At 48.9% G+C, this 27876-nt stretch overlaps 2 protein-coding genes across 6 annotated transcripts in view; both read left to right on the top strand.

The window, feature by feature from the left end:
- LRRC23 (leucine rich repeat containing 23) overlaps positions 1 to 5057 on the top strand; it is a 63353-nt gene extending 58296 nt beyond the window's left edge. For all 5 annotated transcript variants that reach the window (XM_029581710.1, XM_029581711.1, XM_029581713.1 and 2 more), the window contains one exon: positions 412 to 5057. In XM_029581710.1, coding sequence (XP_029437570.1) covers positions 412 to 456 — 45 coding nt within the window. In that variant the 3' untranslated portion in view covers positions 457 to 5057. The remainder of the gene's footprint in view (positions 1 to 411) is intronic.
- A 10439-nt stretch (positions 5058 to 15496) lies between these two features.
- Positions 15497 to 27009, top strand: ENO2 (enolase 2). The gene is given in 12 exon segments (XM_029581813.1): positions 15497 to 15825; positions 16419 to 16514; positions 16718 to 16776; positions 16980 to 17049; positions 17237 to 17370; positions 20601 to 20823; positions 20916 to 21113; positions 21207 to 21408; positions 21647 to 21674; positions 21676 to 21756; positions 25037 to 25095; positions 26688 to 27009. Coding segments are annotated over 12 exon segments (1305 nt in total). The 5' UTR covers positions 15497 to 15740; the 3' UTR covers positions 26758 to 27009.
- The last annotated feature ends 867 nt before the right edge of the window (positions 27010 to 27876 follow it).

The following is a 27876-nucleotide window of genomic DNA, read 5'->3' as shown; positions in this document are numbered from 1 at the left end:
AAAATACCTCTATTGTGAGGCCAAAATTACGCACTTACTTCTAGGTGATTTAAAATCAGCAACTCCACCCACTTTTTAAAGAATTGACCCTTTCCTCTACATGCAGTCAGGCCAATAGGCTTGCTGAAGTTCCTCCTGCTGACATCGCCTTGCCAATTTACTTAAAGAAATGCACATGGGCAGATGGTCAAGCGACAAAAGTGTTCATTTATTTCTTTAAAAGTTTTTATATACTGCTAATAAAATTAGTAACAATCCATCTAGGCGGTTCATAATGACACACACATAATGAATTAAAGGAAAACAATATGACAAAAGTAGATACAAGATAAATAATACGATATTAAAGGAATTTGAGAGTAAGCGTGTAAGTTATCCATCTAGAAAACTGAATCTCTTCTTTTTGCACAGGGAACAGAAGACTCTAGAGATTGGAACGACTCGCTAGCGGAATGAGCTTCCAGTCCCCCCAACACCACCTGCCTTCCTCCTCAAGTGGCTGAAGACCAAACCGTCAACGTCAGGCATATGAGAGAGAAACATTTTGGGACTCGGAGCCTTTCAATTATTTGTACCCCTGGCCACCAAAAAGAACACTCAAGATGTAGACTTGGAATGGGAACGGAGAGGGGAGCTTGTCGGTCACTGTGTACCTGCATTACACCTGCTACCCTCTGACCCCTACACACGGAGAGCTGCTGCATTACACCTGCTACCCTCTGACCCCTACACACGGAGAGCTGGCATCGCACCGTGCTATCTGTCATAGAAACCAGAACAGGAAAGCTTGCGTACCTGCATTACACCTGCTACCCTCTGACCCCTACACACGGAGAGCTGGCATCGCACCGTGCTATCTGTCATAGAAACCAGAACAGGAAAGCTTGCGTACCTGCATTACACCTGCTACCCTCTGACCCCTACACACGGAGAGCTGGCATCGCACCGTGCTATCTGTCATAGAAACCAGAACAGGAAAGCTTGCGTACCTGCATTACACCCTGCTACCCTCTGACCCCTACACACGGAGAGCTGCTGCATTACACCTGCTACCCTCTGACCCCTACACACGGAGAGCTGGCATCGCACTGTGCTATCTGTCATAGAAACCAGAACAGGAAAGCTTGCGTACCTGCATTACACCCTGCTACCCTCTGACCCCTACACACAGAGAGCTGCTGCATTACACCTGCTACCCTCTGACCCCTACACACGGAGAGCTGGCATCGCACTGTGCTATCTGTCATAGAAACCAGAACAGGAAAGCTTGCGTACCTGCATTACACCCTGCTACCCTCTGACCCCTACACACGGAGAGCTGCTGCATTACACCTGCTACCCTCTGACCCCTACACACGGAGAGCTGGCATCGCACTGTGCTATCTGTCATAGAAACCAGAACAGGAAAGCTTGCATACCTGCATTACACCTGCTACCCTCTGACCCCTACACACGGAGAGCTGGCATCGCACCGTGCTATCTGTCATAGAAACCAGAACAGGAAAGCTTGTGTACCTGCATTACATCCTACTACCCTCTGACCCCTACACACGGAGAGCTGCTGCATTACACCTGCTACCCTCTGACCCCTACACACGGAGAGCTGGCATCGCACCGTGCTATCTGTCATAGAAACCAGAACAGGAAAGCTTGCGTACCTGCATTACACCTGCTACCCTCTGACCCCTACACACAGAGAGCTGGCATCGCACCGTGCTATCTGTCATAGAAACCAGAACAGGAAAGCTTGTGTACCTGCATTACACCCTGCTACCCTCTGACCCCTACACACGGAGAGCTGCTGCATTACACCTGCTACCCTCTGACCCCTACACACGGAGAGCTGCTGCATTACACCTGCTACCCTCTGACCCCTACACACGGAGAGCTGCTGCATTACCCCTGCTACCCTCTGACCCCTACACACGGAGAGCTGCTGCATTACACCTGCTACCCTCTGACCCCTACACACGGAGAGCTGCTGCATTACACCTGCTACCCTCTGACCCCTACACACGGAGAGCTGGCATCGCACCGTGCTATCTGCCATAGAAACCAGAACAGGAAAGCTTGCGTACCTGCATTACACCCTGCTACCCTCTGACCCCTACACACGGAGAGCTGCTGCATTACACCTGCTACCCTCTGACCCCTACACACGGAGAGCTGCTGCATTACACCTGCTACCCTCTGACCCCTACACACGGAGAGCTGGCATCGCACCGTGCTATCTGTCATAGAAACCAGAACAGGAAAGCTTGCCTACCTGCATTACATCTGCTACCCTCTGACCCCTACACACGGAGAGCTGGCATCGCACCGTGCTATCTGTCATAGAAACCAGAACAGGAAAGCTTGCGTACCTGCATTACACCTGCTACCCTCTGACCCCTACACACGGAGAGCTGCTGCATTACACCTGCTACCCTCTGACCCCTACACACGGAAAGCTGGCATCGCACCGTGCTATCTGTCATAGAAACCAGAACACGAAAGCTTGTGTACCTGCATTACACCCTGCTACCCTCTGACCCCTACACGTGGGGAACTGACATTCCCTGTACGTACCCGGATCAGTCCAGACTCCTGGGTTTGGTCCCCCCCCCTCTAGCAGATAGAGACAGAAGTTTACCAAACAAACTCTGCCTCATATAGGCTGGTGCCAACTACAGCCTGGCAGTATTCTGTCTCCAGCAGGTGGAGGACGTGCCAAACCTACAGTCTGTGCTAGGGCCTAGCTGGTGTGAGACAGTATAGTATATAGGCTGGTGCCAGGAGGCTCGGTGGTCTATTAATCGGTTAGAGACCAAAGAGGTGAGATCAGCACTGCAAGCGTTACTACCAATTCTCCGGGGCAAGTCAGTACGCATTCGATCCGACAATGCGACCACTGTGGCGTACATCAACCAACGGGGGAACTAGAAGTCAACCTGTCGCATTGGAAGCCTGGTTACTAATCACTTGGGCGGAATGAAATCTGTTCAGCATAGCGGCCTCTCACATTGCCAGGATCGACAATGTTCGAGCGGACTACCTCGGCCGACATTACCTAGATTCCGGAAAATGGGAACTCGCGGACGAAGCCTTTCATCGCATTTGTGCCCGTTGGGAAACACCTTGGCTGGACCTGATGGCGACACTCCGGAACGCCAAGGCGCCACACTTCTTTGCCCGTCGCAGGGAGCTGGGCGTGGACGCGTTGGTTCTCCCCTGGCCACAGGGGATTCTGCTATATGTGTTTCCTCCTTGGCCTCTCATCGGGCGAACTCTTCGCAGAATAGAAGTGCATCTGTCGGAGGTGATTCTCGTTGCTCCCGAGTGGCTGAGGCACCCATGGACCTGATCAATCTAGCCGTCGACGGTCCCTTGCAGTTTCCGGACCTACCGAATCTACTCTGTCAGGGTCCAGTTTATTTCGATCAGGACGACTGCTTTTGTCTAGCGGCATGGCTTTTGAGAGGAAACGTTTGACTTCCCAGGGGTATTCGGATGCGGTGGTATCTACCATGTTACAATCCCATAAGGTTTCCACTTCCTTGTCTTATGTCAGGGTCTGGAAGGTTTTCAATACTTGGTGTCGCGCCAGGAGCGTTGATACTACCCAGGCGGTAGTCTCTGAGGTCTTGAGTTTTCTTCAGGATGGGGTATCCAAAGGATTGTCCTGGAGTTCGTTATGGGTACAGGTGGCAGCCATCGGTTATTTGCGTGGTACCATACGTGGCCTACGTTTGGCGGTGCATCCAGATGTCTCACGATTTTTACGCGGGGTAAAACATTTGAGACTTCCTGTATGGGACCCATGTCCGTCTTGGAATTTGAATCTGGTCCTTGAGTTAGTTGCGGTTTTTTATAATCTGTTCAGCTTTGACATTAAGTAATACTACCAGACTGTAGGTGGCACCAGCCTATATGAGGCAGAGTTTGTTTGGTAAACTTCTGTCTCCATCTGCTAGAGGGGGGGCCAAACCCAGGAGTCTGAACTGATCCGTGGTACTGCAGGAACAAAAATTATCAGGTAAGGATACTAATTTTCCTTTGCACTGTGCTATCTATCATAGAAACCAGAACACGAAAGCTTGCGTACCTGCATTACACCCTGCTACCCCTACACATGGAGAACTGGCATCGCACCGTGCTATCGTAGGCACCAGAACATGAAAGATTGTGTACCTGCATTACACCCTGCTACCCTCTGACCCCTACACACGGAGAGCTGGCATCGCACTGTGCTATCTGTCATAGAAACCAGGACACGAAAGCTTGCGTACCTGCATTACACCCTGCTACCCTCTGACCCCTACACATGGAGAACTGGCATTGCATTGTGCTATCTATCGTAAGCACCAGAACATGAAAGATTGTGTACCTACATTGCACCCTGCTATCCTCTGACACCTACTCATGAAGAATGGGCATTGCAAGGTGCTACACATAGCCATCACATGGATAACTGGCATTACACCATGCTTTGTATCACAGACAACGGAACATGAAAGATTGTGTTCCTGCATTACACCCTGCCATTCTTTGACATGCACACATGGAGAACTGACATTGCACCATGCTACCCACAGTTCCCTGTACATACCCAGATCAATCCATACTCCTGGGTTTTGCCTCCCCTCCAGCAGATGGAGACAGAGAAGTTTTAACGGACTCCGTCCTATACCCCTGAGGTGCCACCTAGAGTCTGCCAGTATTTCTCTGTCTCCAGCAGATGGTGGAGGTGCAAAACATTTTAGTCTGGTTTAGTTTTTAGGTTTTAATTTTCAGATTTGATTAACTTTGGCTTAAAAAAAAAAAAAGGTAAAGAAAAAGAAGAGGATACCTTTTAAGCCTCCCAGGGGGTTGTCAGGTCCTGATAGGACCATCCCCCCTGGTATTAGAGGCAGAGGAGCAGAGGATTGAGAACCCTGTGACTGCCCATGGCTGAGGTGACACCGGGGAGCCCGGTTCACTCGCCCTCAGAGGGAAGAAGCACAGCCTTCACCAAAAAAAAAAAAAAAGAGGTATTTTCTATTTTTCTTCGTTTACGACCGGCTCAGCGTTCTCCCTCCCCATTGCTGATGCCTCATGGTCCTGCCGTGTACCACCGGGCTCCCGAGCGATTTTTTTTGCCGCTGCTTGCTAAATTTAGACCACTGGTCATGCTGCATGGTGCGGCCTGCTCCACGTGCGGGAGCGCAAGCGTGCGACTATCGCAAACTAGCGTTTGCACTGAGTGCCTCTCGGGAGGTGAGGGAACCTCGGGGAGGGCTATTGACAAAAATTTGCGTGGCAGCAGCTCCAAAGCGCACCGGGAGCCTGGGAGGCTCGAGCCACAGTGCCAGCCCTCAGACCCGTTCCTCCTCAGCGTGGGTACGGAGGCCATCTTAAGAACATTCAGACAGCAGGAGAAAGCCACGCTAGGGGAGGGGAACTCCCCACCACCTCTGTCACCACGGCCTGGAACCTCCAGGGGGGGAGTGATTTGCAGGCTGTTCAGGAGCATTCCTCTGAAGATGACCCCGAGAAGGTCTTGGATGAGTCTTCCTCATTCTACGATTTTGTTTTGTTGCTCCATAAGGCCTTTAAGGCCCGGAAAGTAGCGAGACGTCAGGGCGATAAGGTCCCTCGTGTGACACCAGTGTCTTCAGGGGCGGGTAAAGGGGCCACCTTGACCCAGAAGCATTCCAAGTCCCCAATAGGAGTAGGAGCCACAAAGGCCAAACACCCTCTCCAGTCCATTTCCTGTCCGGTGGACAGTTCATCTTCGGACCATTCGGATGACGGGGATCCCACAGGATCCTCAAGGACTGAATGCGAAACAGGATAATCAGCTCTAGCCTACCAAACAAGTGGGCAAGCCTATGGTTGAAGGGGATGACCCCAAGGTGATATGTTTGTCCCAGAAGGATGAATTAGGGCCCCTTATTCCGGCTGTTCTGGAGGAGTTAGGGATTGAGGTACCTCAAGAGGATTCACGACTGGGGATGGTTGATCCGGTGATGGTTGGACTCAAGGGTCCAGCTCGGTCTTTTCCCTTCCATATGTCAGTCACTGACCTTTTGTTTAGGGAGTGGGACACTCTGGACCTGGGCTTGAAAGTCAGCCGAGCTATGGACAAATTGTACCCACTACCAGAGGAAGCTCTAGATCTGCTCAAGGTGCCCAAGGTGGATGCCACTGTCTCAGCGGTGACAAAAAGACCACCATCCCGCTGACGGGGGCCACTGCCTTGAAAGACTTGCAGGATCGCAAATTGGAGTTACAACTTAAGAAGATTTTTGAAGTCTCGGCTTTAGGGATCAATTCCCCCATGTGCAGCAGTTTTGCTCTAAGGGCCAGCCTCCGCTGGATGCAGAATTTGCAATCGGCAGCATCACTTTCCGAGACAGAAGCGGTTCAAGCTGGTCAGCTGGAGGCGCCGGTGGCTTACAGTGCAGACGCACTTTATGATCTCTTACGGGTTTCTGGCAGAACTATGGTCTTGGCTGTCTCAGCCTGCAGGTTCCTCTGGCTTAGGAACTGGTCTGCGGATGTTTCTTCCAAAGCTCAGCTTAGTTCCTTGCCCTTTAAGGGAAAGCTGTTCTTCAGCCAACAATTGGAGGACATGATCAAGTCTCTGGGGGAGAACAAGGTCCATAAGTTACCAGAAGATAAGCCTAGGATGAGAGGATCCTTTCCTCAAAGGTCGAGATTCTGTGGGAATCGTCGTTTTCGCTCTTCACGTTCCTCCGGATCCTCGTCTCACCAGGGTCCAAGCCGTCAACAGTCCTGGAACCAGTCCTTTCAGGGACGATGTCCTGCCAGGGATGGAGGAGCCCCACAGACTCATGGGGGCCTCATGTTCGCACAGTGAAGCGAAGCCTGTTCACTCCTCCATTCCAAAGATAGGGGGAAGGTTGTCTCTTTTTCTAGAGGAGTGGACCAACTTGACCTCAGATCAGTGGGTCCAAAATATAATAGAACACTGCTATGCTTTAGATTTTGCTCGGCCGCTCCAGGAGTGCTACCTGGTTTCCCCATGCTCTTAACACTAAAAACATCGGACGGTACAAGACACCCTTCAGCACTTACAGGACCTGTGTGCCATAGTTCCGGTACCCACAGGAGAACTCAGGCGAGGTCATTACTCCATCTACTTCATGGTACCCAAAAAGGAGGGCACCTTCCGTCCCGTCCTCGACTTAGAGAGTCAATCAAACTCTAAAGGTGCCTCAGTTTCACATGAAAACTCTTCGCTCTGTGATAGCGTCCGTTCACAGGGGAGAATTCTTGGCGTCTCTGGACCTGACAGAAGCATACTTGCACATATCTATCCGCCCAGATCATCAGAAGTATCTGCGGTTCACAATTCTCGGACATTATTTTCAATTTTGTGCACTGCCTTTTGGTCTGGCAACGGCGCCCAGGGTATTCACCAAGGTAATGGTGGTTGTAGCAGCGGCTCTGTGGAAAGAGGGCGTACTGGTACATCCCTACCTGGACGATTGGACGATTCGAGCGAAGTTGGAGGACCTTTACCGGATGGCAGTTCAGAGGGTGCTGCAGCTGTTGAGCTCGTTAGGTTGGGTTGTCAATCCCAACGAGTCATCTAGTTCCATCCCAGTCCTTGGAGTTTCTGGGTGCTCGGTTCGACATGCTCTTGGGAAAGGTTTTTCTTACCGTGTAGAGACTGGCCAGGGTTCTAACTCAGGTGTGGAATCTTTGCGGTCCATGCCTCGACCCAGAATCTGGGATTACTTACAGGTTCTGGGTTCGATGGCTTCCACTCTCGATCTGGTACCATGGGCATATGTGTCCTCTTCAGTCAGCCTTGCTCTCCAGGTGGAATCCGCTCTCTGAACAGTTTCATATTCTCCTACCACTGACGGACTCTGCACGCTCCAGTCTTCCTTGGTGGCTCTGCACGGCCAATTTGCGTCGAGGGATGGAATTGGAAATTCCTTCTTGGAATGCCAGCCTCTCCGGATGGGGAGCAGTCTGTCGAGGGAGAGTGGTGCAAGGACAATGGACAAGAACGGAGACCTCCTGGTTGATCAATCGGTTGGAAACCAGAGCGGTTCATTTGGCTCTGCAGGCCCTCCTTCCCTTAGTAGAGGGAAGATCAGTCAGGGTACTCTCCGACAATGCGACAACGGTGGCTTATATCAATCATCATGGCAGAAACAGGAGTCGTCCAGTGGCGACAGAAGCTCAACTTTTAATCAGCTGGGCGGAGCAACACCTCTACAAGATAGCAGCCTCTCACATTGCCGGGGTGGACAATGTGCAAGCCGATTTTCTCAGCCACCACCAGTTGGACCTGGGAGAATGGGAACTCTCCGAAGAGGTCTTTCATCTTCTGTGCAACCGCTGGACCAGGCCCTCCATGGACCTCATGGCAATGTACTGCAATGCCAAGGCTCCTAGATTCTTCAGTCAGCGACGGGAACCAGGAGCAGAAGGGGTAGATGCTCTGGTCCTTCCCTGGCCAAAGGACATTCTGTTGTACGTCTTTCCACCGTGGCCATTGGTCGGCAAGGTTCTGCACCACATCAAAGCTCATCCGGGCAAGGTGATACTTGTTGCGCCGGAGTGACCAAGGGGCCCATGGTTTGCGGACCTCCTAAATCTAGCAGTGGAGGGTCCGCTGAGATTTTGTCCATCTCCGAATCTCCTGCACCAAAGCCCTGTTTGTTTAAGAGAGGCAGATCGCTTTTGTCTAGCAGCATGGCTTTTGAAAGGCGGAGATTAAGGAGCAAGAGTTACTCGGATGCGGTGATTGCCACACTCTTACATTCCTATAAGACTTCTACCTCCATGGCCTACGTTAGAGTTTGGGGCGTTTTTGAGTCCTGGCGTCTGGACCACGAGGTGGAGTCATCCAGGGCTTTGATTGTGGATGTTCTGGACTTTTTACAGGCAGGTCTAGCTAAGGGATTGGCCTTTAATTCCCTATGAGTTCAGGTGGCAGCCCTCGGTTGTTTTCGGGGGAAGGTGCAGGGAGTTCCTCTGGCATCCCATCCAGATGTGGTTTGTTTCCTGCATTGAGCTAAGCATATGCGTCCTCCGGTTCGGAATCCCCTGTCCCTCATGGAAGCTGAATCTAGTTCTCCGCGCCCTTTGTAATGCACCTTTCGAGCCGTTGAAGCGAGCTACCCTAAAGGATCTGACGTTGAAGGTCATTTTCCTCGTGGCTATCTCCTCCGCGAGGCGGGTTTTGGAGCTTCAGGCCTTATCTTGCAGGGAGCCCTTACATATTTCTGAAGCTGGTGTCTTCTTGCAGATGGTTCCCTCCTTTCTCCTGAAAGTGGTGTCCTCCTTTCATTTGAATCAGTCAATGGAGCTCCCTTCCTTTGCAGACCTAGATTCTTCTACTGCAGTCTAGGGATTTAAGAAAGTTGGATGTGAAGCAGGTGTTGTTGCGTTACTTGGAGGTCATAAACAATTTCTGTCTCTCGGACCCTCTGTTCATCATGTGGAGTGGTCCCAGGAGGGGTCATAAAGCTTCAAGGGCCACTATTGCGTGCTAGCTGAAGGAAGCTATTGTTTTGGCTTACCTGGTTCACAGCCGTACGATCCCGGTGGGTCTTAGGGCTCATTCTACTTGATCGCAAGCAGCCTCCTGGGCGGAATGTCAACAGGTGTCACCGCAGGAAATTTGTCGGGCAGCTATATGGAAATCTACGCTTACATTTGCCAGATGTTATCGCCTCGATGTCCGGGCACGAGAGCCCGGTTCCTTCGGGGCCAGTGTTCTCCAGGCGGGACTCTCTCAGTCCCACCTGGTTAGGGAAGCTTTTGTACATCCCAGGAGTCTGGACTGATCCAGGTACATACAGGGAAAGGAAAATTGGTTCTTACCTGCTAATTTTCGTTCCTGTAGTACCATGGATCAGTCCAGAGTCCCTCCCATGGGGAAATGGAGAGTCCACTTGGCCGATTGTTTCTTTCGTATTCTGAAGATTTATCAGATTTTTTTTTTATACTTTATGCCCCCCTTTACAGGTGAAGAGTATGGGCATGGTTTTATTCATTCTGTTACAAGTTTTTCATTCCCTCTGCTCTTAGGGTGGAAAGTTTGGATATAGTGGAAGTTATGGTTTAACCTTTCTGCTTGGATACAGTGTAATACTGGCAGACTCTAGGTGGCACCTCAGGGTATAAGGCAGAGTCCGTTAAAACGTCTCTGTCTCCATCTGCTGGAGGGGAGGCAAAACCCAGGAGTCTGGACTGATCCATGGTTCTATAGGAATGAAAATTAGCAGGTAAGAACCAATTTTCCTATATCACATGGAGAATTAGCATTACAGTGTACTACTCACAGACATCACATGGAAAACTGGCATTGTGCCATGCTTTGTATCACAGACAACAGAACACAAATATTGTATATCTGCATTATACCCTACTACCCCTTGACACCTACACATGGAGAAGTGGCATTGTACCGTGCTATCTGTCCTGGACACCAGAACATGAATGATTGTATATCTACATTACACCTTGCTACCCCTGACATGTACAGATGGAGAATTAGCATTGCAGCCTGCTACCCATAGACATCACATGGAGAACTGGCATTACACTGTGCCACCCACAGATATCACATGGATCCCTGGCACTGCACTATGCTACCCAAAGACAACACATTGAGAACTGGCATTGCATTGTGCCACAGACATCACATGGAGAACTGGCATTTCATTGCACCGTGCTACCCACAGACATCACATGGATCCCTGGCATTGCACCGTGCTACCCACAGACATCACATGGAGACCTGGTATTGCACCGTGCTACCCACAGACATCACATGGAGACCTGGCATTGCACCGTGCATGGAGACCTGGCATTGCACCGTGCTACCCACAGACATCACATGGAGACCTGGCATTGCACCATGCTACTCACAGACATCACATGGAGAACTGGCATTGCACCGTGCTACCCACAGACATCACATGGAGAACTGACATTGCACCGTGCTACCCACAGACATCACATGGAGACCTGGCATTGCACCGTGCTACTCACAGACATCACATGGAGAACGGGCATTGCACCGTGCTACCCACAGACATCACATGGAGACCTGGCTTTGCACCGTGCTACCCACAGACATCACATGGAGACCTGGCATTGCACCGTGCTACCCACAGACATCACATGGAGACCTGGCATTGCACCGTGCTACCCACAGACATCACATGGAGATCTGGCATTGCACCGTGCTACTCACAGACATCACATGGAGACCTGGCATTGCACCGTGCTACCCACAGACATCACATGGAGACCTGGCATTGCACCGTGCTACCCACAGACATCACATGGAGATCTGGGATTGCACCGTGCTATCTATCATAGACAACAGATCATGAAAAACAATAAACCTGACCAATGAAAATTAGCAATCTGACTTTTCAGTGTGGAGAATAAGGAAGGAAAAGTTGTTGTAAGGAGGAGATATTGATGGGGAGGGAGGAACATGGAAAGGAATGGGGAGGGAGATGGTAGGAGGAGACTGTGCTGCTGGCATGAGTTGAGATCAGCAGGTTAGAGGAAGGTCTTGCTCACCTTGAATTTATTTTTACATTGCATTTTGTGCTTTTTCACTTTTGTTCTCTTCAGTTACTGTTTGCTCTGAGCATGCTCAGAAACCTTATATTTTGTTGATTTTCTGAAAGCTGATTTAGTCCTGTTGCCTTCCCTGCAAAGTGCTTGTTCAATAATTTCTCTACAAGTTGTTACTTCAAATCCTCATTTATTATACAAATATTTCAACCTGTTCTATTGAAAATAAATCAGTAAAAAGATTCACTGTCACTCTTTCCTTATTTCTTTACTCCCTCTCACTGTCCTTCCTCATTCCCCTTTACTCCTTCACTGTCCTTCCTCATTCCCCTTTACTCCTTCTTTCACTGTCCTTCCTCATTCCCCTTTACTCCTTCACTGTCCTTCCTCATTCTCTTTACTCCCTCTCACTGTCCTTCCACATTCCCCTTTACTCCTTCACTGTCCTTCCTCATTCTCTTTACTCCCTCTCACTGTCCTTCCTCATTCCCCTTTACTCCTTCACTGTCCTTCCTCATTCCCCTTTACTCCTTCTTTCACTGTCCTTCCTCATTCCCCTTTACTCCTTCACTGTCCTTCCTCATTCTCTTTACTCCCTCTCACTGTCCTTCCACATTCCCCTTTACTCCTTCACTGTCCTTCCTCATTCTCTTTACTCCCTCTCACTGTCCTTCCTCATTCCCCTTTACTCCTTCACTGTCCTTCCTCATTCCCCTTTACTCCTTCTTTCACTGTCCTTCCACATTCCCCTTTACTCCTTCATTGTCCTTCCTCATTCTCTTTACTCCTTCTTTCACTGTCCTTCCACATTCCCCTTTACTCCTTCACTGTCCTTCCTCATTCTCTTTACTCCTCTCACTGTCCTTCCTCATTCTCTTTACTCCTTCTTTCACTGTCCTTCCACATTCCCCTTTACTCCTTCACTGTCCTTCCTCATTCTCTTTACTCCTCTCACTGTCCTTCCTCATTCTCTTTACTCCTTCTTTCACTGTCCTTCCACATTCCCCTTTACTCCTTCACTGTCCTTCCTCATTCTCTTTACTCCTTCTTTCACTGTCCTTCCTCATTCCCCTTTACTCTCTCACTGTCCTTCCTCATTCTCTTTACTCCTTCTCTCACTGTCCTTCCTCATTCTCTTTACTCCTTCACTGTCCTTCCTCATTCCCCTTTACTCCTTCACTGTCCTTCCTCATTCTCTTTACTCCTTCTTTCACTGTCCTTCCTCATTCCCCTTTACTCTCTCACTGTCCTTCCTCATTCTCTTTACTCCTTCTCTCACTGTCCTTCCTCATTCTCTTTACTCCTTCTTTCACTGTCCTTCCTCATTCCCCTTTACTCTCTCACTGTCCTTCCTCATTCTCTTTACTCCTTCTCTCACTGTCCTTCCTCATTCTCTTTACTCCTTCACTGTTCTTCCTCATTCCCCTTTACTCCTTCACTGTCCTTCCTCATTCTCTTTACTCCTTCTCTCACTGTCCTTCTACATTCCCCTTTACTCCCTTTCTCACTGTCCTTCCTGATTCCCTGCAGGGAAGGGAGAGGTGCAAAGAAGGAGTGAGATTTGCATGGAGGGAAGAGGTGCAAAGGAAGGAGAGATCTGCATGGAGGGAAGAGGTGCAAAGGAAGGAGTGAGATCAGGGAAGGGAGAGGTGCAAAGCAGGGAGTGAGATCTGCATGGAGAGAAGAGGTGCAAAGGAAGGAGTGAGATCTGCAGGAAAGGGTGCAGAGAAGGAGGGAGTGAGATCTGCATGGAAGGGAAAGGCACAGAGGTGTGTGGAAAGGAGTGATCTGCATGGAGGGAAGAGGCATAAAGGAGAGTGAGATCTGCATGAAAGGGAGAGGTGCAAAGGAGGGGAGAGGCACAGAGGAGGGAGATATATCTGCAAGAGGGGAGGGACAAAGGTGTGGGGAAGGAGGGTGTGGGATATGCATGTAGGGAAGGTGCAGAGGCATGGGAGAAGGAAGAAGAAATGAGCGATCTGGGTGGAGGGGGAGGCACAGGCATGCAGGAAAGGAGGGATAGGTGTATGCATGGAGGAGGGAAGGGGATCTGTATGGAGGGGAGGTGCAGAGGCTTGAGAGGAGGGGAGAAGGGGATCTGCATGGAGGGGAGAAGTGCAGAGGCTTGGGAGGAGGAGGAGGAGGGAAGGGGATCTGTATGGAGGGGAGAAGTGCAGAGGCTTGAGAGGAGGAGGAGGGAAGGGGATCTGTATGGAGGGGAGAAGTGCAGAGGCTTGAGAGGAGGAGGGAAGGGGATCTGCATGGAGGGGAGAAGTGCAGAGGCTTGAGAGGAGGAGGGAAGGGGATCTGCATGGGGGGGAGAAGTGCAGAGGCTTGAGAGGAGGGGAGAAGGGGATCTGTATGGAGGGGAGAGGTGCAGAGGCTTGAGAGGAGGAGGGAAGGGGACTGCATGGAGGGGAGAAGTGCAGAGGCTTGAGAGGAGGAGGGAAGGGGATCTGCATGGGGGGAGAAGTGCAGAGGCTTGGGAGGAGGAGGAGGGAAGGGGATCTGTATGGAGGGGAGAAGTGCAGAGGCTTGAGAGGAGGAGGGAAGGGGATCTGCATGGAGGGGAGAGGTGCAGATGCTTGAGAGGAGGAGGGAAGGGGATCTGCATAGAGGGGAGAAGTGCAGAGGCTTGAGAGGAGGAGGGAAGGGGATCTGTATGGAGGGGAGAGGTGCAGATGCTTGAGAGGAGGAGGGAAGGGGATCTGCATAGAGGGGAGAGGTGCAGATGCTTGAGAGGAGGAGGGAAGGGGATCTGCATGGAGGGGAGAAGTGCAGAGGCTTGAGAGGAGGAGGGAAGGGGATCTGTATGGAGGGGAGAAGTGCAGAGGCTTGAGAGGAGGGGGGAAGGGGATCTGCATGGAGGGGAGAAGTGCAGAGGCTTGAGGAGGAGGGAAGGGGATCTGCATGGAGGGGAGAAGTGCAGAGGCTTGAGAGGAGGGGGGAAGGGGATCTGCATGGAGGGGAGAAGTGCAGAGGCTTGAGAGGAGGAGGGAAGGGGATCTGTATGGAGGGGAGAGGTGCAGAGGCTTGAGAGGAGGAGGGAAGGGGATCTGCATAGAGGGGAGAGGTGCAGATGCTTGAGAGGAGGAGGGAAGGGGATCTGCATGGAGGGGAGAAGTGCAGATGCTTGGGAGGGGAAGGAAGCGGGATCTGCATGGAGGGGAGAAGTGCAGAGGCTTGAGAGGAGGAGGGAAGGGGATCTGCATGGAGGGGAGAAGTGCAGAGGCTTGAGAGGAGGAGGGAAGGGGATCTGCATAGAGGGGAGAGGTGCAGATGCTTGAGAGGAGGAGGGAAGGGGATCTGCATGGAGGGGAGAAGTGCAGATGCTTGGGAGGGGAAGGAAGCAGGATCTGCATGGAGGGGAGAAGTGCAGAGGCTTGAGAGGAGGAGGGAAGGGGATCTGTATGGAGGGGAGAAGTGCAGAGGCTTGAGAGGAGGAGGGAAGGGGATCTGTATGGAGGGGAGAAGTGCAGAGGCTTGAGAGGAGGAGGGAAGGGGATCTGCAGGGGGGGGACGTGCATAGTGCAGAGGCCTGGGAGGGGGCTCTGCATGGGGGGGAGGATGGAGAGGGACGTGCATGGTGCAGAGGCTTGGGAGGGGAAGGAAGCGGGATTTGCAGAGAGGGGAGAGATGCTGAAGCTGGGGCTCTGCATGGGGGGGGGGGGGGAGGTGCATGGTGCAGAGGCCTGGGAGGGGGATCTGCAGGGGGAGAGATGCTGCTATCATTTGTCCTTGCTGGCAGTGCCGTGACAGCCAGCCCTGCAGTGGTTGCTAGGCAGCAGTGGGGCAGCCAATGGGAGTGCAGCGCTGGGAGCGCTGCTGATGCAATGCTGGGGAGGACAGGTGAGGAGTGAGGAGCAGCTGTGGCTGGGGCAGAGATCTGCACTCGGAGCCAAGGGCCAGCAGCGACTGCCAGCTTGCAGGTCTGAGGGATTCACTTTCTCCTTCCCTCCTCCTCCTTCCTCTGAACTCTGACTCCCTGGCCTCTCTTTTTCCTTCCCCTTGTTATTGCTTCACTCCTCACGTCTCTCTGTCTGTGCTCCCTCTTGCCTCCTTCCTGATTCTCCATCGCCATTCTCAGGTCCCTGTCCCTTTTTGGGATTCCTGGGAGGGGAGGGGGAGAGGGTCCCCCCTTGGTCACAGCTCCTCATCTGTGGACCTCTGTTTCTCCCCAGGGGATTTCCACAGACGCCATGTCCATCTCGAGGATACATGCTCGGGAAATCCTGGACTCCCGTGGGAACCCCACGGTGGAGGTGGATCTGTACACGGAGAAAGGTGAGCACTGCAATCCTCCTCCTTCCCTCACACACAGGGGTCACGGGCGTGTGAGACAGCATCGCACCACAATTAGATGCCTGAGGGTCGATCTTCAGAAAAGCGGGTGGCCTTCTCCAGGGGCACGGGGAGAGGCGTCGCTAGTGACATTGCCTCGCTGCAGATTGCTGGAATATTCGGCAGGGTAAGCAGGCCAGAGGAGGGCGACCAAAATGGTGCATGGAGGATACCTAACGTGCAATGAGGTGAGAAGGAGAGGAGGCACAGGCGTGTATCAGGCTCCAGCGGGGCAGACTCGGGAGCAACAGTGGTGGCTGGGTGCATGGAAGGGGCTCCCGGAGACAAAACCAGTAACAGATCTCAAGGAAGCCCAAGGCGGGCACAGAGGTTATCTAGTGCGGGAAAGGGCTCATCGGCTGCACCTTGCTAAGGGCTGCATGTGCTGTCTGCCTATTTAAGCCTCTGTCCTATAATGCCACAGAGGCACATGCATGCATATTTTTAGAGTCATTTTGTCCTTGGAAAGTCGCAGAGAGGCAGGGGGGACTCTGTGTGCGTGCTCTCACCTTGCTCCTTTCTCTTTTCCTGTCAAGGATTGTTCCGAGCTGCTGTTCCCAGCGGCGCATCTACCGGGATCTATGAAGCCCTGGAGCTGCGAGACGGCGATAAGTCCCGCTTCCTGGGAAAAGGTGAGAGAGAGACCTCACTTCTGTCTGCCTACCTGAGGGAAGGGGAAAAGGCAGAAACCCTCAGATTGTCTTTAGTTTTCTTCTGCCTGCAAACCTCTGCCTCCAAATCCGGGCCTTTGCTCTGCAGCTCCTCCTTGTCACCTTTGCTCCTGCTCCTCGTCTTCCTTCCCCACTGATTTCTCTGTTTCTTTTGCTGGGTATAGGGGTTCTGAAAGCGGCTGAATACATAAACAGCACCATTGCACCAGCCCTGCTAGAGTCTGTAAGTATTAGTGTTATTTATCTGTCTTCCTCTCCAGCTATTTATTCACCCCTGTCTCGCTCTCTCCCTCCCTCCATTTCTGCTGGGACCTATTGTTCCATGCACCACCCCTCCAATCCGGATAGCCCCCTTTCCTAGTGCAAGTTCCCACTCTCCCATGGTAGCTCACGGTAAAGGATTCCTATCCCTCTCCGAACCTGCAGGGCCTGACGGTGCTGGAGCAGGAGAAGATTGATCAGCTCATGATTGAGCTGGATGGCACAGAGAATAAATGTAAGTTCTCCTCCCTGAGATCGATGACTCCTGCTTGCATGTGCATGAGAGGATGAATTTTCCTGCTCCATGAGGAGAGCACCGTTTTTAAGCATATAAGTGTATGACTGCTTCTGACAGCAGTACACTTCACTCAAGAGTGCACAAATGTTCACAATTAGTTTCCATTTTCTTGTGACATCCACAGCTCAATTTGGGGCAAATTCCATCCTTGGGGTCTCTCTGGCAGTCTGCAAAGCTGGTGCAGCAGAAAAAGAAGTCCCCTTATACCGTCATATCGCTGACCTGGCTGGAAACTCTGACCTCATTCTTCCAGTTCCTGTAAGAGTTTACTTAGTCGAGCACTGGTAGGCTGTTCATTTGGTAGCAGAGAAACACCAGGAGGATTCTGCGAGACAATGTTAAGAATAATTATCCAAGGTCCTGCAAACATTTGGGCAAGCTTGCTCCTGGGCTACTGATGGAATACAACAAAGTGCCCATCTTTTCTTTGTTCAGCTACTGCTCACTAATAAGTATATACATCTAGCCATATGTCAGCCATATGTCCAACAATTCATTTATTGTCCATCCATCATCCATCCATTGATACATCATCCCTCCATTTGTACATTATGTCTTCTATCATTCCCTTCATTTATGCACTGATACACTGTCTCTCCACCATCGGCCCATTTATCCATGGATATGTCATCTCTCACCATCCTTCCATTTATCCATGGATACATCATCTCTCCAAATTCCTTCCATTTATCCATGGATAAGTCATCTGTCCACCATCTTCCCACTTATTCATTAGTGTTTGGGTAATTGCCAGGTTCTTGTGGCCTGGTTTTGGCCTCTGTTGGAAACAGGATGCTGGGCTTGATGGACTCTTGGTCTGACCCAGCATGTCAATTTCTTATGTTCTTATGTTCTTATGAATATGTCATCTCTCACCATCCTTCCATTTATCCACGGATACATCATCTCTCACCATGGATACGTCATCTCTCACCATCCTTCCAAGTATCCACGGATACATCATCTCTCCAACATCCTTCCTTTTATCCATGGATAAGTCATCTGTCCACCATCTTCCCATTTATTCATGAATACGCCAACTCTCACCATCCTTCCATTTATCCACGGATACATCATCTCTCACCATGGATACGTCATCTCTCACCATCCTTCCATTTGTCCATGGATATGCCAACTCTCACCATCCTTCCATTTATCCACGGATACATCATCTCTCACCATGGATATGTCATCTCTCACCATCCTTCCATTTATCCATGGATATGCCAACTCTCACCATCCTTCCATTTATCCATGAATATGTCATCTCTCCACCATCCTTCCATTTATCAATGGGTATTCCATCTTGCCATCCTCCTTCCATTTATCCATGGATATGCCATCTCTCCATCCTTCTGTTTATCTACTGGTTTGTCATCTCTTCACCTTTCTTCCATTTGTCTACTGATACATTTATTTATTTATTTATTTTTAATTTTTATATACCGAAGTTCTAGTAGGGACTACAAATCACTCCGGTTTACATAAAACGAAGAACTGCTCAACAGATAGCGGAGCTTTACATGGAACCGTATAACATATGGAACAGTATAACTGGTTGACAATTTAACATAGTGCTAAATAAAGTGATAATATTTTAACTGGTAATAAAGAAAGAAATATAATATTTTATATAAGAAGTATAAAATATTAAAAAAAATTAAATATTAAAAAGTATAAAAGTATAAAATACATCATCAACTATCCACCTATCCATCAAACCTTTTTAGTAGCCATCCAGACAACACATTACTCTAGATTCTTTTCTGAATGTTTGAGTGTTTTAACTAGACTTGCATACCATTGCAAAATTTATTGACTGTTTTTTAAATGTTAATGCGATATAATTTAAATATATTTTAATATCTTTCATTATTGAATGTATATTTGCTACAATTACTGACATTTTTTCTTTGTATATGTATTTTAAATATCTTAAAGAATTGAAAAACAAAGAAGCATATTTATGCCCACACTCCAAACACTTAATACCCAAAAGAGTGAGAAGTAGAGAAAATGTTTGTTGAAAAACATTCCTACAGAAATATCTGTAGCCAACAGACTATTGTATATTTGTATCATGTAGTGATGTAGCAGTGTTATATAGAAATAGAGTGCACTTCTTGGCATTGAATTCCAGCTGCCATATCTTCAACCACTGTTCAAGCTTCCTTAAATCACTTTTTATTCTCTCTACTCTTTCAGGGGTGTCCACTTTGTTGCAGATCTTAATATCATCCACAAATATACAAACTTTACCTTTTACCCTTCTGAAATGTTGCTCACAAAGATACTGAACAGAGCCGGTCCCAACACCGATCCTTGTGGCGCTCCACTTTACACTGTTTTCCCTTTCGAGTAGGTTCCTTTTACTATCACACGCTGTCTCCTGCCAGTCAACCAGTTTGTAATTCACTCCACCACCTTGGTGCCAACTCATAGCTTCTCATTTTATTCACAAGCCTCCAGTGCAGGACTGTATCAAAAGCTTTGCTGAAATCCAAGTAAATCACATCACGTGCTCTTCCCTGATCCAATTCTCTCGTCACCCAATCAAAAAAATCAATCAGATTTGCTGTCAGGACCTTCCCCCTGGTGAATCCATGCTGCCTGGGGTCCAGCAAGCCTCCTGAGTGTAGATGGTTCATGATCCTTTCCTTCAGCAGAGTCTCCATTACTTTTCCCACCACCGAGGTGAGGCTAAGTGGTCTGTAGTTTCCAGCCTCCTCTTTGCTCCCACTCTTGTGAAGCGGGACCACCACCGCTCTCCTCCAATCTCTCGGCACCGCTCCCGTTTCCAGGGATCTATTGAACAGGTCGTGCAGGGGACCTGCCCACACATCTCTGAGCTCCCTCAGTATCCTGGGATGAGCCTCATCAGGCCCCATGGCTTTCTCCACTTTCAGGTTTCTTAGCTCTTCTCACACATTCTCTTCTGTAAATGGAGTTTCACCTACTCCACCCCCTCCAATGTCTTGTCAATCAGCAACAGTCCTTCTCCAGGGTCTTCTTTAGTGAACACCACATTGAAGTTTTTGTTTAATATTTCTGCCATTTCTCCGTCTGTCTCTGGATTTTGCTCCTTGTCACCTTTCAGTTTCACTAAGTCACTTCTGGCTTCCTTTCTTTCTCCAATATATCTGAAAAATGTTTGTAACCTTCCTTTACCTCTATGGCAATCCTTTCTTCCACTTGACCTTTTGTTTTTCAATAATGCATTCATCAGTCTATCCAGTCATCATCTTCCCGTCCATCCCTCTGTCCATCCTGGGTTACTAGGGCTGGAGAAGGTTAAATAGGATTTTCTGGGGATTAAATGAGGATGTTTATAATGTTTGTAAGAGGTTTGATGTGTTTTATATTTTAATGCAATGTTTTGCTTCTGAATGAGTTTGTAATTTTATGCTGCAAATTGCCTTGTGTGTTTTATATGGGAAAGCAAAGAATAAATGACCTCAGTTTTTAGTAAGTCCTTTGCTGATTTCCAGGCATTTAATGTGATCAATGGTGGGTCCCATGCTGGGAATAAGCTGGCTATGCAGGAGTTCATGATCCTCCCAGTGGGTGCTGAGAGCTTTCGGGATGCCCTACGCATTGGCGCAGAGGTCTACCATAATCTAAAAAGCGTCATCAATGAGAAGTATGGGAAGGATGCCACCAACGTCGGGGATGAGGGAGGGTTTGCTCCCAACATCCTGGAAAACAGTGAAGGTGAGAGAGAACCATGCCTCAGATTTTCAGTTCTACTGATCCCTTGACTGTTTGCTATGTTTATGTCTCTGTTTGCTTGCAACCTTCTGCAGCCCTGGAACTGCTGAAGGAGGCCATTGAGAAAGCTGGCTACAGTGAGAAGATTGTGATAGGAATGGATGTTGCAGCCTCTGAGTTCTACCGGGATGGCAAATATGATCTGGACTTCAAGTCACCAGATGACCCCAGCCGCTATATCTCAGGAGATGAATTGGGGGATTTGTACCAGAGCTTCATACGGGACTACCCAGGTACGTGAATCACCCTTTGTATAGAGCCTGTAGATGCTGCTGCAGACTGCTAGATCAGGAACAGACCAGTTCTCCCTCTCCTCTCCTTTGCAGTAGTATCCATTGAGGACCCCTTTGACCAGGATGACTGGGAGGCTTGGTCCAAGTTCACAGCCAACGTTGGGATCCAGATCGTGGGTGATGATCTGACTGTAACTAACCCCAAGCGCATAGAGAGGGCAGTGGAGGAGAAAGCTTGCAACTGCCTCCTGCTCAAGGTCAACCAGATTGGGTCCGTGACAGAGGCCATCCAGGCGTAAGTCCCCCACTGCCCCACTATTACCAAGAATATTGTTCAGATGATACAGGGGATGTAGATTCTTTCCCCAGCCAGCAAAATCCCTGGGACAGTAACTGAGAAATATGGTGCCTCCCTGGGGAGCTGGTGGATATGGGGTCTCTCTTTGGCTAGCAGAGTGCCTGGGAGAGTGGTCAGCAGGGTTCTCTGCCTGGATACACTATAGTAGCCATAGTACTGTTTTGTCTTGATGCAGTTGTAAGCTGGCACAGGAGAATGGATGGGGGGGTGATGGTCAGCCACCGCTCTGGGGAGACAGAAGACACCTTCATCGCTGACCTGGTGGTGGGACTTTGCACTGGACAGGTATGTGGGCGGGAGGTACAAGCCACCAGGGCGCTTATCCTATAGCATTCTAAGTATGGTTATATTGAGAACTGGATTCCCACTGGGTGTGATTGTTGGGTAGTGCTTATTGGTGGAGCAGGGAGCTGTGGGAGGGGTTTACATTACTGGGTGTGATTGTTGGGTAGTGCTTATTGGTGGAGCAGGGAGCTATGGGAGGGGTTTACATTACTGGGTGTGATTATTGGGTAGTGCTTATTGGTGGATCAGGGAGCTGTGGGAGGGGTTTACATTACTGGGTGTGATTATTGGGTAGTGCTTATTGGTGGATCAGGGAGCTGTGGGAGGGGTTTACATTACTGGGTATGATTATTGGGTAGTGCTCATTGGTGGAGCAGGGATCTGTGGGAGGATTTACATTATTTATTTGATTTATTTATTTAAAAGAGACTTCCTTCCCGAACCACCAGGCTTACAGTGAACCGTGAATGGGCTTTCTCCATTGCAGGTCCAATCATATGGAATTCCATCCCACCCACCCTGAGATCCTTACATAACATTAAGGACTTCAGGAAAACCTTAAAGCTTTATCTGTTTAGTCTACATTCAAAGATCTATGCGAACCCTAAATGCTCTCGCTATTATTCCTCCTGTTACTCCATCCTCCTTTTAATTAGCTTTTGTCCAGGCTCTAATACCCAGACATTGTATTGACTATAAATGTTTTATATGTTTTGCGTTTTTGTTGTTTTTTTTATGATTGTACAATTTGTAACCCATCCCGAATGTTGGAGGGTGTGGGTAATAATTGATTTTTAGATCGGAGACTACATGAAGGTACATGGAAATGTGGGTGGCTAGTAACCATGGGCTTTTAACATTGTATATGAGACCGTGTATTGTGGATAGTATTTTGTATTGTATTCTCCACTGCAGTGGTAACCAGTGCGAGGAAAATAGTTTTATGTTAGGTAATAGACGGGTGGCTGTGTTTTGTACCAATTGGAGAGGCCTGATATTATATTGAGATAAACCAACTTAGAGGGCATTACAATAGTCGATCCCTGAAAGTATTAGTGACTGGAGAACTGAAGGCCCTTGGTTCGAGGAAAGGCTTAATATGTTTAAGGAGATGTAATTTTTGTAGTAAGAGGATTTCACGACTGATTTAATGTGTGCTTTCATATCTAGCTTGGTGTCAAAAATGACACCAAGATTTCTGGCATGTTGAGATATTGAATGGTAGTATTGTCAATGGAAATGGTGTTTGGAAAGTCACTGAATGCAGGATTTCCAAGGATTGATATTTCAGTTTTTGAAAGATTTAAGCAAAGTTTGTTGTGGATCAGCCATTTCTTGATGAAAGATAAACAGAGAGCTGAATTGAGATGTGGATTGCAAAATCTGCCAAGTTGGAAAGTAGAATTGAATGTCATCTGCATAGAGACGACAGGAGAGACCCAGAGTTGAGAGCAATTTAGAGATTGGAGAAAGGTAACTATTAAATAGTACAGCAGAGAGTGCTGAACTTTGTGGGACTCCAGTATTCATTGTAAACCATGATGAGGTGATGCAATTTATATTTATTTGTTGAGACCGGTTCTATAGATAAGACTTACCAGAAAATAACTGTACTAGTTAAGACAATGCTGGTAAAGCGAGAGAGTAATATCTCATGAACGATGGTGTCGAAAAGGCAGAAAAGTCTAGAAATATTAAAATATATGACGTACCAGAGTCAAACCCTTGATGGATGACATCTGTGCTAGATAGTAAAAGTGTTTCAAGGCTGTGGTGTGATCTCAATCCAAATTGATATTGATCGAGTAAAGAGTTTTCATTTAGATAGAGATTCTGTGATTTTGGAGAGGAATGGAAGTAAGGTGAAGATGTGGACGTCTTTTGTATTGCAACAACCGTAACATCGGTGGTTGCATATATTGCAGTGGGAAAAGAATTTATTGTATTTTGAATTGGAAATAGTTTCCAAATGCATTACATAATTCGTTAGTTGAGTTAGCCTCAGGGTATTTGGGTCTCTGATCACAGTTTTTTGTAATGGATCTTATATTACTGGGTGTGGTTGTTGGGAAGTCCTCATTGGTGGAGGAAGCACTGTGGGAGGGGTTTATATTACTGGGTGTGGTTATTGGGAAGTGCTCATTGGTGGAGGAAGCACTGTGGGAGGGATTTACATTACTGGGTGTGGTTATTGGGAAGTCCTCATTGGTGGAGGAAGCACCATGGGAGGGGTTTACATTACTGGGTGTGGTTGTTAGGAAGTCCTCATTGGTGGAGGAAGCACTGTGGGAGGGGTTTATATTACTGGGTATGGTTGTTGGGAAGTGCTCATTGGTGGAGGAAGCACTGTGGGAGGGATTTACATTACTGGGTGTGGTTGTTGGGAAGTCCTCATTGGTGGAGGAAGCACTGTGGGAGGGGTTTACATTACTGGGTGTGGTTGTTGGGAAGTCCTCATTGGTGGAGGAAGCACTGTGGGAGGGGTTTACATTACTGGGTGTGGTTGTTGGGAAGTCCTCATTGGTGGAGGAAGCACCGTGGGAGGGATTTACATTACTGGGTGTGGTTGTTGGGAAGTCCTCATTGGTGGAGGAAGCACTGTGGGAGGGGTTTACATTACTGGGTGTGGTTATTGGGAAGTCCTCATTGGTGGAGGAAGCACAGTGGGCGGGATTTACATTACTGGGTGTGGTTATTGAGAAGTCCTCACTGGTGGAGGAAGCACCATGGGCGGGATTTACATTACTGGGTGTGGTAATTGGGAAGTCCTCATTGGTGGAGGAAGCACCGTGGGAGGGATTTACATTACTGGGTGTGGTTGTTGGGAAGTCCTCATTGGTGGAGGAAGCACCGTGGGAGGGATTTACATTACTGGGTGTGGTTGTTGGGAAGTCCTCATTGGTGGAGGAAGCACTGTGGGAGGGGTTTACATTACTGGGTGTGGTTGTTGGGAAGTCCTCATTGGTGGAGGAAGCACCGTGGGAGGGATTTACATTACTGGGTGTGGTTGTTGGGAAGTCCTCATTGGTGGAGGAAGCACTGTGGGAGGGGTTTACATTACTGGGTGTGGTTATTGGGAAGTCCTCATTGGTGGAGGAAGCACAGTGGGCGGGATTTATATTACTGGGTGTGGTTATTGGGAAGTCCTCATTGGTGGAGGAAGCACCATGGGCGGGATTTACATTACTGGGTGTGGTAATTGGGAAGTGCTCATTGGTGCAGCAAGGAGCTGTAGGAGGAATTTGTATAAGTGTGTTACCATGTTGCAACTTCCTCCTAGATTAAAACAGGGGCTCCATGCAGGTCGGAACGCCTTGCGAAATACAACCAGCTGATGAGGTAACCCCGCCTTTCTGTTTGAGAGAACACTCATTGCTGAATATCCTTAATCTACAAGTCATATACACTGCACATGAAGTGCAGCATCCCTGCTCAGTGCTTACATTGAGGGAACCCTTAATCACATTACAGGATCAAAGCCCAATACTTACACTGCAAGCACCCACAATCACACTGCAGCATCCCTTCCTCATGCATGCAGAGCAAGCACCCTTAATCTCACTGCAGGCTCCCTGCCCAGTGCTTATACTACAAGCCTCTCCTATTTATGCTACAGCATCCCTGCCCAGTGTTTACACTGCAGGGACCCCAAATTGTACTGCAACATCAACTGCCCAGTGCTTACACTGCAAGCACCTCCTAATTGCAGTGCAGGTTCACTGCCCAATGGTTATTCTGCAAACACCTTCTAATTACACTGCAGCATCACTGCCCAATGCTTACATTGTAAGCACCCCTTAATCACACTGCAGTATCTCTGCCCAGTACATACACTGCAAGTATCTCCTAATGACACTGCAGGATCAGTGCCCAGTGCTTATACTACAAGCACTTCCTAATTACACTACAGCATCCCTGCCCAGTGTTTACACTGCAGGGACCCCAAATTATACTGCAACATCACTGCCCAGTGCTTACACTGCAAGCATCTTCTAATTGCAGTGCAGGTTCACTGCCCAACGATTATACTGCAAACACCTTCTAATTACACTGCAGCATCACTGCCCCATGCTTACACTACAAGTACCCCTTAATCACACTGCAGGCCCACTCTCCAGTGCTTACACTGCAATCACCCTGTAAATGCACTGCAGGCTTATGGCCCAGTGCTTACACTGCAATCACCCTGTAAATGCACTGCAGGCTTATGGCCCAGTGCTTACAATGCAAGCACCCCATAATCTCACTGCATCATCCCTGCCCAGTGCATACCCTGCAAGCACTTCCTAATCACACTGCAAGCTCACTGCCTACTGCTTACACTGCAGGCACCCCGTAAGTGCAGTACAGCATCCCTGCCCAGTGCATACACTACAAGCACCTCCTAATCACAGAGCAGGCTCATTGTCCAATGATTACACTGCAAGCACCCTGTAATCACACTACAGCATCCCTGCCCAGTGCATCCACTGCAGGGACCCCTTAATTACACTGCAACTTCACTGCCCATTACTTACACTGCGAGCACCTCCTAATCACATTGCATTATCCCTGCCTAGGGCTTACACTACAAGCACCTCCTAATTGTGGTGCAGGCTCACTGCCCAATGGTTATACTGCAAGCACCTAATTACACTACATCACTGTCCAGTGCTTACACTGCAGGGACCCCAAATCACACTGCAGAATCATTGCCCAGTACTTGCACTGCAGGGAACCCCTAATCATGCTAAAGAGATTCTGTAATTACACACTGTCCAGTACTTACACTGTAGTGACACTAATTGCATTGCAAATTCACTGTATAATGGCCAACAGAAATTACAGATATACTAATTATACTGCAATCTCATGCTGGCTACCAGAGGAAGGATCGTGGGTCTAGCATGGTGAATCTTCTTACTGAAAAGAGTTTTTTTATTGTTTGGTAGGATTGAGGAAGAGCTGGGACCTGAAGCTCGCTTTGCTGGACACAACTTCCGGAATCCCAGCGCCCTCTGACCCCCTCCCCATGATACACCAAGGTGTCAAGCATCAAACCAGTGGATTCAGAGCTCACTGATTTTCCCCATCCCCCTCCCCTCTTTCTGTCTCTCTTCCTTCTGCCCTCCTCTCTTCTCCCTTCTCTGTTGTCACCTCTCTGCTGTTCTCATCTCACCCCTGCACCTCAGACTCACACACACTCACCTGCATTTTGCCTGCTCAGAAAAGGAAATCCTTAGATTGTGAAAAATTAAAGCAGATTTACACCCGCTCAGAGTGTCTGTCCATCTGTCAGTCACCAGGGGTGGCAGATGTCTGTTTTTTGGAGGGGAATCCCAGTCGTTCCATGGGACACTCTGCACAACTGAGTACTACCTCCACAGCTGTCTGACAGACACAGAACCAGACAGACACACAGATACATCACAAGACATTCAGACACAAAACCCATGACATCACCACCCAGAACCCCCAAAACCTGCAAGACCGCCGGGCATGTGGTCTCTGGACACCACCGAAAGCAGCACCAAGGAACCGAGCTCGCGGTGGCCTTACGGGTTTTGGGGGGTTCTGGGTGGGTGGGGTGAGTGTTAGGACAGGGGGTTCCTGCTATGGCTGCTTGTTGCCATTTGTTTGGGAGGGTTAGGGGGTGGAGATTGGGCCTGGGGCAGGAGGGAGGGTATCCCCATGGCTCTTCTACTCCTTCCACACTGCCTGGATTTCAGTAAAGCACATGGAGGACTGGAGAGCAAGTCCTGAACATTAAGAATTGAAAGAGAGGCTGGGGACGGGAAGGTAACCCGCAGGGCTGCAGTCTTGACACCCGAGAAGGGTTATGTTGCCTGCTTGCGGATAATTTGAAACTTTGCAACAGAACAGACATTCCAGAGGGGGTAAATAAGATGGAAAAAGGAGAAAACTGCTCAAAGGATGCAGAAATCCAAGGGCCAAAATACGTTTGGAGGAAAACTTGCAGTCAGCAAACATGAAAGAGAGCTGGTGGTCTCCATTTCCAAAAACCCCCAAGGATGCCAGTCAGTGTAACAAAGGAGTTGGAAAATCCAAATAGATTTTATTCATTAAAAAAGATGAATAATTTTACCTTGGTGATTATTAATGCAGCCTCAGATATACCAC

The sequence above is a fragment of the Rhinatrema bivittatum genome, chromosome 16, assembly GCF_901001135.1.
Source record: "Rhinatrema bivittatum chromosome 16, aRhiBiv1.1, whole genome shotgun sequence".
Lineage (NCBI taxonomy): Eukaryota > Metazoa > Chordata > Amphibia > Gymnophiona > Rhinatrematidae > Rhinatrema > Rhinatrema bivittatum.
This window is presented reverse-complemented; position numbering and strand designations above follow the sequence as displayed.